At 50.2% G+C, this 15,159-nt stretch overlaps 1 protein-coding gene across 1 annotated transcript; it reads left to right on the top strand.

Moving 5' to 3' along the window:
• The first annotated feature begins 1,630 nt into the window (after window positions 1-1,630).
• Window positions 1,631-14,402, top strand: B4GALT4 (beta-1,4-galactosyltransferase 4). The gene is made up of 6 exons (XM_009898755.2): window positions 1,631-2,100; window positions 4,620-4,852; window positions 7,888-8,075; window positions 9,503-9,625; window positions 13,084-13,188; window positions 13,770-14,402. Exons 1-6 carry the CDS (start codon window positions 1,836-1,838, stop codon window positions 13,909-13,911), a joined length of 1,056 nt encoding a protein of 351 aa, XP_009897057.2. The 5' UTR covers window positions 1,631-1,835; the 3' UTR covers window positions 13,912-14,402.
• Window positions 14,403-15,159: the final 757 nt, after the last annotated feature.

The following is a 15,159-nucleotide window of genomic DNA, read 5'->3' as shown; positions in this document are numbered from 1 at the left end:
GTAAATGGGAGCATTAACCTAATTTTTGGGGGCTTTTTAAAACAATCAGGCAGATACCCATGTGGGTTCTCTCCTAATAAAGTTTAATTCATTCTCCACTATGAGATAATGGATATTGAATCATAGTATCAATAAGGCTGGAAGAGACCTCAGAGATCATCAAGTCCAACCTGTCCCCCAAGATCTCCCCATGGCTTCATGTGCCACGTCCAATCCCTGTTTGAACACCTCCAGGGATGGTGACTCCACCAACTCCCTGGGCAGCACACTCCAAAGGGCAATCACCCCTTCTATGAAGAATTTCTTCCCAACATCCAGCCCAAACCTCCCCTGGCACAGCTTGAGACTGTGTCCTGCTGCTCCGGTGCTGGTTGCCTGGGAGAAGAGACCAACCCTCACCTGCCTACAACCTCCCTTCAGGGAGTTGTAGAGAGCAATAAGGTCTCCCCTGAGCCTCCTCTTCTCCAGGCTAAGCAACCCCAGCTCCCTCAGCCTCTCCTCATAGGGCTGTGCTCCAGACCCCTCCCCAGCTTTGTTGCCCTTCTCTGGACATGTTCCAGCAACTCAACATCTTTCCTAACCTGAGGGGCCCAGAACTGGACACAGGACTCAAGGTGTGGCCTAACCAGTGCTGAGCACAGGGCAGAATGAATTCCCTGTTCCTGCTGGCCACACTGTTCCTGATACAGGCCAGGATGCCATTGGTCTTCTTGGCCACCTGGGCACACTGCTGGCTCATGTTCAGCTGACTATCAACCAGTACCCCCAGGTCCCTTTCTGCCTGGCTGCTCTCCAGCCTCTCTGCCCCTAGCCTGTAGCACAGTAACTTCCCAGTATGGTGGCAGTGGAAGGCTGTATGAAATTGGAGGTCTTGAAAGAGGGTGGGAAACAGAACAAAGGATTGGATCCCCACAGGCCTAACACTGAAAAACCAAACTGTTTCCTTGAAAGGAAGGAAGATTTGCCTCCTGCAGCAGCATGTGAGAGCGGAATACTGGGCAAAGACCCACAAGGTGGCATGGTTGTCATGAGGTGTTGGGTAATAGGGTGGACCTGATGATCTCTGAGGTCTTTTCCATCATTATTGATTCTGTAGTAGGCAGCAGATATAAAAGAACAACTTCTGATGGCATTCAAATATTACAGGGCCCACACTGCATTGTGTAGAGCAGCCTGGTAACAATCACACTGCCTTCAGAAGAAAACAGTTTCATTCTGCAGGGATTCATGTGTTTCTCATCCTAGTGGGAAGAGCTAACTTTACTCATAGCCAGCAGGATCTCCTGCCTTCCAGCTGCCGTTGATTTTGGTTGGAATAGATGCAGCACAGTCTGAGTATTGCCAGGCACTGCTTGCAGACATAATATGGGGTAGCAGTGGTGGTTTGGTGTTTTTTTTTAGCTCAGAGGACTGGGAATAGGGAACAAAGCAGGGAAGTGATTTGCTTAAATTCATGCAGCTGGCTTGTGGCTGAGCTAGGACTAAAGGTCTTAATTTCTGACTAATGGCTCAGGCTGTTCCTTTCATGTTTTGTCACAAGCTGTTTTCATGAAGTCACTGAAGGTGCAGCTGTGGATGGTGGTAGAAACTAACTCTCTTTTTCTTTTTGTGTGTGTGTGTCCAGGTTAAGTCATATTTTTGGACCTCTGAAGAGTAAACAGCACCATGGCTCCATGAACTGTGAAACCACAGGAAGCGTGGCAGCCCTCCTCACCTCAAGCTTTTCTTCCTTACTGTGACGTTCTTCCTGGGACCTTTGTTTTCAGCCCTGCTGGGTGGCAGTGGCCTGCCTTGGCTTTAGAGCAGAGGAAGCAGTCTGCAGAGCAGAGAGAGCCATGGCCTTCAGCTTGCATGTTTTTCCCTTCTTCCATAAGCTGAAAGCGTGGGTGCTTGTCACTTTGTGTTTCACGGTGCTATGGGTGGCGTTCAGTTACTTTGTGGACTTCAGACAGGAAATTACTAAAGCTGGGAGCATGGTGGAAAGTTTCAGAAAGGTACCTGGCCTGGAGGACAGTCAAAAAGAAGAGATGGAATCAACTGTGCCAGTTCCCATAGAGAAGTCATTTCAGGGTCACTGCCCATCTCCTTCTCCATACTTGAGTAAGTGATGGTACTTTCTCCTGTCTAACAAGCGACGTCTGCTTTGGTACTGCTGACTGGGTTTTCTTCCTGGCCATTTTACAGCTAGCCACTTTTCCTGTGAAACAAATTCAGCACAACCAGCTGCAGTCAGCATTCCAGGCTGAGGCACTGACGTGTGGCAGTGTGTTTGTGCTGGGTCTGGCCGGGTTAGCAGCCCGCACAGCGCTGCGCGTTTGCGCTGTTAGCGCGCCGCTGACTTGGCTGCTGCTGCACAGTGCTTGCACACTGAGCCTTTGTGTGTCTCCCTCTTGGCCCCCTGAAATGTGGTGGGCTGGGTGAGAGGTTGAGCATGGACACAGCTGGACAGCTGACCCCAAGTGAGCAAAGGGATATTCCATCCTGTATGACCATACCACGTGTCATGCTCAGCAGTGAAAGCTCGGGGAAAGGCGAAGGGGTGGTTTGTGGTTACAGTGTTTGGCCTTCCCAGCAACTACCTTGTGTGCTGAATCCCTGCTTCCCTGCACATGGCTGGGCACCTGCCTGCCAATGGGAAATAACAAATGCATTTCTCTTTCTGCCTTGCTTATCCATGCAGCTTTTTCCTTTTCAAAATGTTTATTGATCTTGGGCCCAAGTCTTTTCTCCTTTCTTCAGTTTTTCCCCTTTTCATTATTAAATATCACCGAGGTTGGAAGAGACCTCAAAGATCATCCAGTCCAACCTGTCACCACAGACCTCAGGACTAAACCATGGCACCAAGTGCCACATCCAATCCCCTCTTGAACACTTCCAGGGATGGGGACTCCACCACCTCCCTGGGCAGCACATTCCAATGGCAAATGACTCTCTCAGTGAACAACTTTCTCCTCATCTCCAGCCTAAACTTCCCCTGGTGCACTTTGAGACTGTGTCCTCTTGTTCTGGTGCTGGTTGCCTGGGAGAAGAGACCAACTCCTTCCTGGCTACAACCTCCCTTCACGTGGTTGTAGAGAGCAATAAGGTCTCCCCTGAGCCTCCTCTTCTCCAGGCTAAGCAACCCCAGCTCCCTCAGCCTCTCCTCACAGGGCTGTGCTCAAGGCCTCTCCTCAGCCTTGTTGCCCTTCTCTGGACACATTCAAGTGTCTCAATGTCCTTCTTAAACTGAGGGGCCCAGAACTGGACACAGGACTCAAGCTGTGGCCTAACCAGCACTGAGCACAGGGCACAATGACTTCCCTGCTCCTGCTGGCCACACTATTCGTGATCCAGGCCAGGATGCCATTGGCCTTCTTGGCCACCTGGGCACACTGCTGGCTCATGTTTAGGTGGCTGTCAATCAGTACCCCCAGGTCCCTCTCTGTTTGGCAGCTCTCCAGCCACTCTGACCCCAGCCTGTAGCTGTGCATGGGGCTGTTGTGGCCAAAGTGCAGCACCCGGCACTCGGACTTGTTGAATGCCATCCTGTTGGACTCTGCCCATCTGTCCAGTCGGTCAAGGTCCCTCTGTAGAGCCTTTCTACCCTCTAACTGACCAACATCTGTTCCTAACTTGCTGTCATCTGCAAATTTGCTGATGACTGACTCAATCCCCTCATCCAGATCATCAATGAAGATATTAAAGAGGATGGGGCTCAGCACTGACCCCTGGGGGATGCTACTGGTGCCTGGCTGCCAGCTGGATGTGGCACCATTCACCACCACTCTCTGGGCTCAGCCTCCAGCCAGTTCCTAACCCAGCTCAGAGTGCTGCTGTCCAAGCCAGGGGCTGACAGCTTGCCCAGGAGTTTGCTGTGGGGGACGGTGTCAAAGGCCTTGCTGAAGTCCAGGTAGACTACATCCACAGCCTGCCCCACATCCACCAGGCTGTCACCTGATCATAGAAGGAGATCAGGTTGGTCAGGCAGGACCTGCCCTTCCTAAATCCATGCTGGCTGGACCTCAGCCCTTGGCCATCCTTCGGGTGTGCAGTTATTGCCACCAGGATAATCTGCTCCATCACATTCCCTGGCACTGAGGTCAGGCTGCCAGGTCTGGAGTTTCCAGGTTCCTCCATCCTACCCTTCTTGTGGATGGGTTTGTTGAGTCTGGAGGGGCAGGAGTGATAGCTCCATGCAAGAGAAGTTATGAACACTTCATTTGGCTACAGAAGGCCTTGGTGTATGACCTTTCCAAAATGGATAGCCTTAAGCCTGTGATGCTTTTGTTCACACTTCAATTAGAGATGAATTCTCATGGCAACAATCCTGTCTCTTACCCTTCCCCTCACCTCTGCTTTGCCCTTGCAGCTGGTTTGGTTTTCAACTTCTTGTACTTCCCCCCCTCTTCTTTTTGTCTACTCATTGATACTCTACAATCAGTTTAACCAACTGAATTCTCAATACTCTCTCCTTCCTCTGCCTGTGTAATATCCTTTTAGCACTGCTCTTGCAAAGGCAGGGAGACAAACTGGGGGGTTTGATGCTGGGGTCTGTTTATGCTGGTTGCAGAATGCTTCATTAGGTGACTGGACTAGCCACAATGACAACTCAGGAAAGCTTCTCTTTGCTTCTCCTACAGAAGGTGTCAGCAAACTCTCCTTCAAAGCATCTCTCACACTAGAAGAAGTCCAAAAGGAGAACCCTGGAGTAGCCAGAGGCAGGTATCACCCTACAGAGTGCTCAGCACTGCAGCGTGTGGCCATCGTCATCCCCTTCCGCAACAGAGAGATGCACCTGCTGTACCTTCTGGAGCACCTCCACCCCTTCCTACAAAGGCAGCAGCTGGACTATGGCATCTATGTTATTCACCAGGTGAGGCAGCTGTGCAGTGAAGTGTTTTGGGAGGGGATGATATCTGTGCTCTGCAGACTGAGGAGTCGTGCTGCTCCTGCTGCTTAACATCAGTCCTCCATGCCTGCTTCAAACACTTGTTGAGGGATGCATGGTAGCACTACAGGGTCTCAGCTGCTGGTGGGGCAAAGCTGGGAAGGGTTACCAAACATTATCTTTAACATTATCTTTACCTGGTATCCCTGTCCCAGTCTAAGTAACTTCCTTCTGAGTTGTTGTTCAAGGTAAGCATCTGTTGCACTCCTGATGCAGCTCGTTTTTCTTGCCCTACACACATACAGAGCTGGGCTGACCTGTTTTCTGCCTTTAAATTGGGAGTTGTTTGGATCAAAGGCCTCAGTCTGTATTTAGCTCTGCTCTTCTGTTTGCTGGCTGTTGTGCCTAATAAGCTGTGTGCATCATAGAACTGTTTTGGTTGGAAAAGGCCTTTCAGATCATCGAGTCCAGCCGTTACCTAACTCTGCCAAGGCTGGTGCTAACCATGCTGCTCAGCACCACATCTCTGCATCCTCTCAACACCTCCAGGGATGTGGGGATTCAGCCACCTGCACAGGGAGCTTATTCCAATCTTTGAGAAACCCTATAGTGATTTTTCTCTTAATAGTCAACCTAAACCTCCCCTGATGCAACCTGAGGCCATATCCTCTTGTCTTGTCATGAGTTACTATGGAGAAGAGGCTGATACCTACCATGCTTCAGTCTCCTGTCAGAGAGTTCTAAAGGGCAATAAGGTCTACCCTCTGCTTCCTTTTCTCCAGGCTAAACAATCCCACTTCCCTCAGCCACTCCTCACAAGACCTCTTCTCTAGACCCATCACCAGCTTTGTTGCTGTTCTCTGGACACACTTCAGTACCTTAATGTCTGTCTTGCAGTGAGAGCCTCCAAACAACCCAGGATATAAGGTGCAGCCTCACCAGTGCTGAGCCCAGGGGACAACCACTTCCCTACTCCTGCTGTTGGTCACACTCTTCCTGACACAGACCAGGATGCTGTTGGCCAGCTGCCCTGGCTGCAGATATGGAGTGATAAATCCCCATACATCTTTCTGCAGGAGCAGATGACTGTTAGTGATGGTGAACAACATGCTGCTTCAGAGCAAAGCAGCACTTTGTAGAGCAATGACACATGCTTTGCATGTAACTGCTTTTGCCTGCACCCAGTCTTCTCTTGGGGCTTCTTTCTCATCTTCCACGAAGCCTCTTTCAGTCCAGGCACCTTGTTAGCAAATGATTCCTTTCTCTTGAAAGTTGTTGGTTTGGGGTTGTTACTATGTTCTTTTTCAAGCCCATCATGTTCCTAGCTCTGGAAAATGACTGCCCTGTCCATGTCAGGGAACACAGGGCATGGTGCTCTGGATCCCAGGTGGGACCTTGAGGCAGCTCATCACCGTGTCCTCGAGGAGCAGAAAGCTTCCTACGGCTGGCACCTGTGTACAGCCCAGTAACAAAGGAATAGCAAGAGAAGCACTGCTGTTGCTCCAGCCTGAATGGTGAGGTGGTAAGCTGACCAAACTGCCAGGTGTGTGTGTGGATGTATACCTCAGAGGTGAAAAATGGTGCAGAGGTGCACTGATGTAGCAGAAGCGAACGAAGCCTAGTAAAAGTATCATAGAAGTATCATAGAATCAATCAGGGTTGGAAGGGACCACAAGGATCATCTAGTTCCTACCCCCCTGCCATGGGCAGGGACACCTCACACTAGATCAGGCTGGCCACAGCCTCAGCCAGCCTGCTCTTAAACACTTCCAGGGACGGGGCCTCAACCACCTCCCTGGACAACCCATTCCAGGGCTTCACCACTCTCATGGGGAAGAACTTCCTTCTCACCTCCAGCCTCAATCTCCCCACCTCTAGCTTCATTCCATTCCCCCTAGTCCTATCACTACCTGATGTCCTGAGAAGTCCCTCACCCAGCCTTCTTGTAGCCCCCTTCAGATACTGGAAGGCCACAATAAGGTCACCTGGGAGCCTTCTCTTCTCCAGACTGAACAGCCCCAACTCCTTCAGTCTGTCCTCACAGGAGAGGTGCTCCAGCCCTCTGATCATCCTCGTGGCCCTGCTCTGGACACCTTCCAGCACGTCCAAGTCAGGTGAAGCTCTGTGCTAGGGGGAGTTTGCATGCAGCATAGCAGCTAAGCTACAGATAGAGGAGTTGCAAATGAAGAGACCTGCTTTTTCTGTCCCACTCTGCCACCTACTGTGTGACCTCAGGAAGCACAGTGAACTCATTAAGCTCGGCTGTCCTCTAAACTGAGCATACAAGCAGGAATAGAATAGAATCAACCAGGCTGGAAAAGACCTTTGAGATCATCGAGTCCAACCTACCACCCAACACCATCTAATCAACTAAACCACGGCACTAAGCACCCCATCCAGTGTTTCCTTAAACACCTCCAGTGATGGTGACTCCACCACCTCCCTGGGCAGCACATTCCAATGGCAAATCACTCTCTCTGGGAAGAATTTCTTCCTAACATCCAGCCCAAACCTCCCCTGGCACAGCTTGATCTGTGACAGTTTTGCTGACACCTGTACCCTAATTAGTATGGTTCTAGTGTGGGGGGTTTTTGGTTGGTTTTGGTATTTAAAGATCAATTCCATGACCCTTACCGACAGAGTTTTATGGAGTGCCAGTTTCTAAGCTGTTTACTGATACCTCTTGTGTTATGTAGCCTGCTGGGAGCACCAGGACTGGAGCAGCAATAGCACTGAGATTGCATCATGCAGCACACATGCTTCTGGTGCCCAGATGACTGTAGCCATCCCTGCCCTGGCTCTGTCCATGACAAGCAGAGCCTGAAGAAGCACTTTGCACCACAGGCCACTTGGATGCTGTACCCATCTTATGGGGCAGTTCTTTGTGTAGCTGCTGCTGTAAAGGCTGCAACACCCAAACACAGTTCTGAACTTATGTGATCAGAACAAATGCCTGGAAGCAGTTCTGGTCCAAAAGGTTTGACCCCTTCTTCAGAGGTTCTTTCTCTTCTCTTCCACAGGCTGGCAACACCAAATTTAATCGAGCCAAACTGCTGAATGTAGGCTACCTAGAAGCCCTAAAAGAAGCAAACTGGGACTGTTTCATCTTCCATGACGTGGATCTGGTGCCAGAAAATGACTTTAACACTTACATGTGTGACAGACAACCAAAGCACCTTGTAGTTGGCAGGAACAGTACTGGATACAGGTAGGAAACCAGGAATACAGAAGGACTCTAAAAGGGGAAATGCCATGTTGCTGATGGTCATAGAATCCATAAGATTGGAAAAGACCTCAAGGATCAGCAAGTCCAACCTGTCACCCAACACCTCCGGACTGACTAAACCATGGCTTCATGTGCCACATCCAATCCACTCTTGAACACCTCCAGGGAAGGTGACACCACCACCTCCCTGGGCAGCACATTCCAATGGCCAATCTCTCTTTGGGAAGAACTTTCTCCTCACCTCCAGCCTAAACTTCCCCTGGCACAGCTTGAGACTGTGTCCTCTTGTTCTGGTGCTGGTTGCCTGGGAGAAGAGATCAACCTCCTACTGGCTACAACGTCCCTTCAGTTGTAGAGAGCAATAAGGTTTCCTCTGAGCCTCCTCTTTTCCAGGCTAAGCAACCCCAGCTCCCTCAGCCTCTCCTCACAGGGCTGTGCTCAAGGCCTCTCCCCAGCCTCGTTGCCCTTCTCTGGACACATTCAAGAGTCTCAATGTCCTTCTTAATTTGAGGGGCCCAGAACTGGACACAGGACTCAAGGTGTGGCCTAACCAGTGCAGTGTACAGGGGCAGAATGACCTCCCTGCTCCCTCTGGCCACACTGTTCCTGATGCAGGTCAGGATGCCATTGGCCCTCTTGGCCACCTGGACACACTTCAGGCTCATGTTCAGCCTACTGTCAACCAGTACCCCCAGGCCCCATTCTGCCTGGCCTCTCTCCAGCCACTCTGACCCCAGCCTGTAGCACTGCATGGGGTTGTTGTGGCCAATGTGTAGAACCTGGCACTTGGATGTGTTCAATCTCATGCCCTTGGCCTCTGCCCATCTGTCCAGCCTGTCAAGGTCCCTCTGCAGAGCTCTCCTACCCTCGAACAGATCAACTCCTGCCCCCAGCTTGGTGTCACCTGCAAATTTACTGATCATCAGTATCTGATACAGATCATCAATAAAGATACTGAACAGGATGGGTCGCAGCACTGATCCCTGGGGGACACCACTAGTGCCTGGCTGCCGGCTGGATGTGGCACCATTCACCACCTTCCACTCTGCCTTCCCTTGGAATTGGTCCTGCAGTATCCCCTAGCCCATGCCTCCTGGCTGTGATCTGATTTCATTCCAGGTTGTTTGGATTCAGCTTCAAGACAGTCCCTGGCTTGCTCTCATTATTGCCAAGCTTTTGCTGCATTAGTGCCTGGGTTTGTTCCTTTTCTACTCTGAGTCCTTGAGGTGATGTGCCTTTTGGGGTGGTGAAGGGAATCCTGTAATGAGAGAGAAACTCTTGCAGAGGGCTCCATTGTCTCACCTAACTCTGAGAAGGATAATCTAGATGCAGGTTTTTCAGGGTGATACTTCAGTTGTTGGTAGAGTTTGACTCCTAATTCTTCCTTCTCTCTTCTTGTGTGCTCCTAGGCTGCGGTACAGTGGGTATTTTGGAGGTGTAACTGCTCTCACAAGAGATCAGTTTTCCAAGGTGAATGGATTCTCTAACAGCTACTGGGGCTGGGGAGGAGAAGATGATGACCTTCGAATCAGGTAAATAAATAATCTCAAAAGCCTAGAGGGTGAGTCCTGACACCTCTGCAGTGCTTTCTGCATCTACCTGCAGCTGTTAGCCTGCAGGAACAACCATGGTGTGGGTGCAGCAAGGAAGGGCTGGTGGGACACTTAGAATAGAGTCATAGAATCAATAAGGTTGGAAAAGACCTCAGAGATCATCAGGTCCAACCTGTCACCCAACACTTCATGACTAACGAAACCATGGCACCAAGTGCCACAGCCAGTCCTTTTTTGAACACCTCCAGGGATGGTGACTCCACCACCTCCCTGGGCAGCACATTCCAATGGCCAATTACTCTCTCTGGAAAGAACTTCCTCCTCACCTCCAGCCTGGGATCTGGGCCAGCAATGTGCCCTTGTGACAGAGGCCAGAAGAGAATACAGAATTAACCAGGTTGGAAAAGACCTTTGAGATCAAGTCCAACCTATCACCCAACACCATCTAATCAACTAAACCATGGCACCAAGTGCTTCATCCAGGCTCTTTTTAAACACTTTCAGTGATGGTGACTCCACCACCTCCCTGGGCAGCACATTCCAATGGCCAATCTCTCTGGGAAGAATTTCTTCCTAACCTCCAGCCTAAACCTCCCCTGGTGCAGCTTGAGACTGTGTCCTCTTGTTCTGGTTGCCTAGGAGAAGAGACCAACTGCCACCTGGCTACAACCTCCCTTCAGGTAGTTGTAGAGAGCAAGAAGGTCTCCCCTGAGCCTTCTCTTCTCCAGGCTAAGCAACCCCAGCTCCCTCGGCCTCTCCTCACAGGGCTGTGCTCAAGGCCTCTCCCCAGCCTTGTTGCCCTTCTCTGGACACATTCAGTGTCTCAATGTCCTTAAACTGAGGGGCCCAGAATGGAACTGGGTTTAGAAATAAAATAATCAGTGTGACTTCACAGCTGGCCTCCAAAAGTGGCATGCTACAGGAGCCCTCAATTCCAAGCAGGACTGGGAGTGTGATAGGCAGTGTTGTGAACAGTTTCCTCTTTGCAAAGGTCAAGCATGCCCGAGACCAGGTCTTCCTTGTGACAGCACATTGTTGGGTGGGCCTAGGTTTTGCTAGGGCACATGGGTTATCATTTGGTCAGTTTGTTGTTTTTGTGGGGTTTGTTGAGTGGTGTGCCCCAGGGATCAGTGCTGGGCCCCATCCTGGTCAATATCTTTATTGATGATCTGGATGAGGGGATTGAGTCCATCATCAGTACATTTGCAGATGACACCAAGCTGGGGGACAGGAGTTGATCTGTTAGAGGGCAGGAGAGCTCTGCAGAGGGACCTTGACAGGCTGGACAGATGAGCAGAGTCCAAGGGCATGAGATTGAACACATCCAAGTGCCAGGTTCTACACATTGGCCACAACAACCCCATGCAGTGCTACAGGCTGGGGTCAGAGTGGTTGGAGAGCAGCCAGGCAGAGAGGGACCTGGTGGTACTGGTTGACAGTAGGCTGAATATGAGCCAGCAGTGTGCCCAGGTGGCCAAGAAGGCCAATGGCATCCTGGCCTGTATCAGGAACAGTGTGGCCAGCAGGAGCAGGGAATTCATTCTGCCCTGTGCTCAGCATTGGTTAGGCCACACCTTGAATCCTGTGTCCAGTTCTGGGCCCCTCAGTTTAGGAAAGATGTTGAGTTGCTGGAAGGTGTCCAGAGAAGGGCAACAAAGCTGGGGAGGGGTTTGGAGCACAGCCCTGTGAGGAGAGGCTGAGGGAGCTGGGGTTGCTTAGCCTGGAGGAGGCTCAGATGAGACCTTATTGCTCTCTACAACTACCCGAGGGGAGGTTGTAGCCAGGTGGGGGTTGGTCTCTTCTCCCAGGCAGCCAGCACCCGAACAAGAGGACACAGTCTCAAGCTGCACCAGGGCTGGTTTAGGCTGGATGTTAGGAAGAAGTTCTTCATAGAAAGAGAGATTGGCCACTGGAATGTGCTGCCCAGGGAGGTGGTGGAGTCACCATCACTGGAGGTGTTTAGGAAGAGACTGGATGGGGTGCTTGGTGCCATGGTTTAGTTGATTAGATGGTGTTGGGTGATAGGTTGGACTCGATCTCAAAGGTCTTTTCCAACCTGGTTAATTCTATTCTATCATAACAACTTTTTGGTTTCAAAAGGCTCCTTGAAGCCTTTCTCAGCGAAGGCAGCAGATGGCAGCATCCCCTTCAGTATCTTCAAGATCTCGGGGCCAGAAACCTCTTGGAGTCCTTCTTATCTATGCTAAACGTGATGGACACTTTTTGGCCTTGTCTTACAGTGTGCATCACAAAGAGATTTCTCACAGTCTGATGCATTTGTTTGATAATTTACTGCTCCAAACAGTCACTAGAAATCTGTAAAGGGCTTCAGCTTCCTGGTTTCCTGTTACTCTTTCAGCTGATGTGACAAGCAAAGTATCTGGGCTATTCTTTTATTCCTCTGTCATGATCTTAACCCTTTCTACTGACATCAAAGTAATTGTGCTCCACAGATGTGTTTAAGGCTAAAAGCTCCAAGCAAGTTCCTGATGTCAGACATTTGAGTATGTGCCATGGGGTTTAGTGTTTCTGGCACTCAGAAAGAGAAACAAGTTTTAGAATAGAATTAACCAGGTTGGAAAAGACCTCAGAGATCGAGTCCAACCTATCACCCAACACCATCTAATCAACTAAACCATGGCACCAAGCACCCCATCCAGTCTCTTCCTAAACACCTCCAGGGATGGTGACTCCACCACCTCCCTGGGCAGCACATTCCAATGGCCAATCTCTCTTTCTGGGAAGAACTTCTTCCTAACATCCAGCCTAAACTTACCCTGGTGCAGCCTGAGACTGTGTCCTCTTGTTCTGGTGCTGGTTGCCTGGGAGAAGAGACCAACCCCCACCTGGCTACAACCTCCCTTCAGGTAGTTGTAGAGAGCAATAAGGTCTCCCCTGAGCCTCCTCTTCTCCAGGCTAAACAGCCTCAGCTCCCTCAGCCTCTCCTCCTAGGGCTTGTGCTCCTTTTGTTTGGCTTTCTTGTTTGTTTTAGTGGAGAGCTATCAAGTATTGGGGCTCTATTGCAGGAGTTGAGATGAATGTGTTGCACTATGTGTGGAATCTTGCTACAGACCTCTTTAGGTTAATTCAGGGCTTAAACAAACTGGTGCAGACACTGCTAATTTAAATGTACTGAGTTGTGTCAGGTGTGCTTAAAGCTCTGTGTGACCTCTACTGGAGCAGCTACTTGCTTCTGTTCAAAAGAAAAAGGTATCTATCACCATCCTGTTCTCCAGAAACACAACTCTGAGCCCCTTTGCTCTAGCAAAAATGGGTTGTGGAAGAAAGACAGAGCTGTTTCCTACAGTTCCTTATTCCCTGGCATCTACAAGAGAGAAAGTCTCCAAATGTTGATTATTGTTACTGGGTTTTTGTCTTCTCCTTAAGCCCTTGTTCAGAGGTGACCACCTTGCTCATGGCACTGTTGCTTCTTCCAGGGTTGAGATGCAGAAAATGAGAGTGGTGAGGCCACCTGCTGCTGTAGGCAGGTACACCATGATCTTCCACAAAAGAGACCAAGGAAATGAGGAGAACAGAGGGAGGTGAGTCAAGAATTGTCTTCCACCTTGTGTTGTCTCGTATATGTCCACAAGTGAGGTACTCAAGGTCCAAACTCTCTGCTGTAGGCCAAACAGGCATTTTGTGGTACCCAGAGCCCAACCCCTGTGACACCACTTCACCCCTGGCAGCTGTACATGGGATCTGGGTGGTGTTCCTTAGACACTTCCAAAGCTGGAGGGCAGCTGCTCTTCTGTACATGGGATCTGGGTGGTGGTCCTTAGACACTTCCAAAGCTGGAGGGCAGCTCTCCTTCTGTACATGGGATCTGGGTGGTGGTCCTTAGACACTTCCAAAGCTGGAGGGCAGCTCTCCTTCTGTACATGGGATCTGGGTGGTGGTCCTTAGACACTTCCAAAGCTGCAGTGTTACATGGATGTGATCTGAGAGATTAAATCAAAGGGCTTTTCTGCCCCTGCTGAGGACAGGAAGAACATCATTTGACCTTCCCACTAGCTAAACAATGGCAGTAGCTCTGCCTCCCAAGTTTACTAGCAGGGGGAAAGAGCTCAGAACTCCTCTCCCCCTGGCTGTTAATGATGATTTGTGTTCTCTTTGTCCTCAGGATGAAGCTTCTCCGTCAGGTATCTAAAACATGGCAAAGAGATGGGCTGAACTCTTGTTCCTATCAGCTGATCTCAGTGGAGCATTACCCTTTATATGTCAACATCACAGTGGACTTCAGCATGGGTCCCCAGACCTCCTAAGGACAAGACACCACACAGGCTCTGGGAAGTGGCAACAGGTGGGGGTTGTGGTTGCTGGTACAGCAGCTGGCTCCCAGCACTCCAGCATACTTCAGTGGCACAGAAAAAGAGAGGGCCTTCACAGTGCCTGCTGATTTCTGTTGAGAATTGCCTTGTGTGAGGACTAGAGAAGTGGACTGAGCCAAGGGACAGGTCTTCACATTCTTCTATGCACCTTCTGCTGGGACATGTGCAAAAGTGTCCTTGTTGGGGCTGCTCCCATGGAAGTCTCCTGGAAAAAGGGACTTGTTCTTGCAACTCTTCCCAACCTTTGTATTTTTTGTAGGGGGAGGGCTGCCTTGTGACTTCAAAAGGCATAGGCCAATGTTTTCTCATTAAAAGCAGAACTCTTCTTCACCAACTACAAGCTTGCTGGAAAAGCTTGGCCTCTTTTTAGGCTTGTGGAAAAAAATAAAGAGAGAAACTGCTTGTGTGTGAGGGAATGGCAATAAAAGGACAGGTTCAATCTCTCAATAAACAGAGTCCATTGAAGTCAGAAGGCTTCTCCTCCTGTCTCCTTCGTGAGCTCAGCTCCCCCAGCTGTGGGACTGCTGAACATGTCCTGTGGCAAAAGGAGAGTCTTGGTTCTGCAGCAGGCTGCAAGCTGGGTGCTGGTCTGGAGTGATGGGGAAGTAAATGCAGGAAAGCTTAGATGGAGAGAAATTCCTGTCTACATCTATGCCTGCTTTGGGCCACACTGTTATAGAGTGCAGACCTCTACACAGAGCCAGGCTGTTGTTGTTTGTGGTGCTTGGTTCAGAAGACTGTTGAAAAGTCTGTGGGAATGTGCTGCCCATGGAGGTGGTAGAGTCACCGTCCCTGGAGGTGTTCAAGAGGGGATTGGATGTGGCACTTGGTGCCATGGTTTAGTCATGAGGTCTGTGGTGACAGGTTGGACTCAATGATCTTTGAGGTCTCTTCCAACCTTGGTGATTCTGTGATAATAAACTGTCTACCACTGTGCTACAGGATTTCTGCTAACCTCTTGCTTACAGCCTTGTCCTTGCTCCATTACACCTCAGTGGCCTGACCTCTGCTTGTTGGATATGCATCCCCTGCAAGGCAGATGTGAAGCCAGGCTTGGGAGAGGTTCTTCTAGGACAATGCTTTTTTATGTCTTTTAGGACGCCAAGCTGGGGGCAGGTATTGACCTGTTAGAGGGTAGAAGGGCTCTGCAGAGGGACCTTGCCAGGCTGGACAGATGGGCAA

This window comes from Dryobates pubescens, chromosome 8 (assembly GCF_014839835.1).
Source record: "Dryobates pubescens isolate bDryPub1 chromosome 8, bDryPub1.pri, whole genome shotgun sequence".
NCBI lineage: Eukaryota > Metazoa > Chordata > Aves > Piciformes > Picidae > Dryobates > Dryobates pubescens.
Note: the sequence above shows the minus strand (reverse complement) of the source record. Positions and strands in the feature narration are given on the sequence as shown.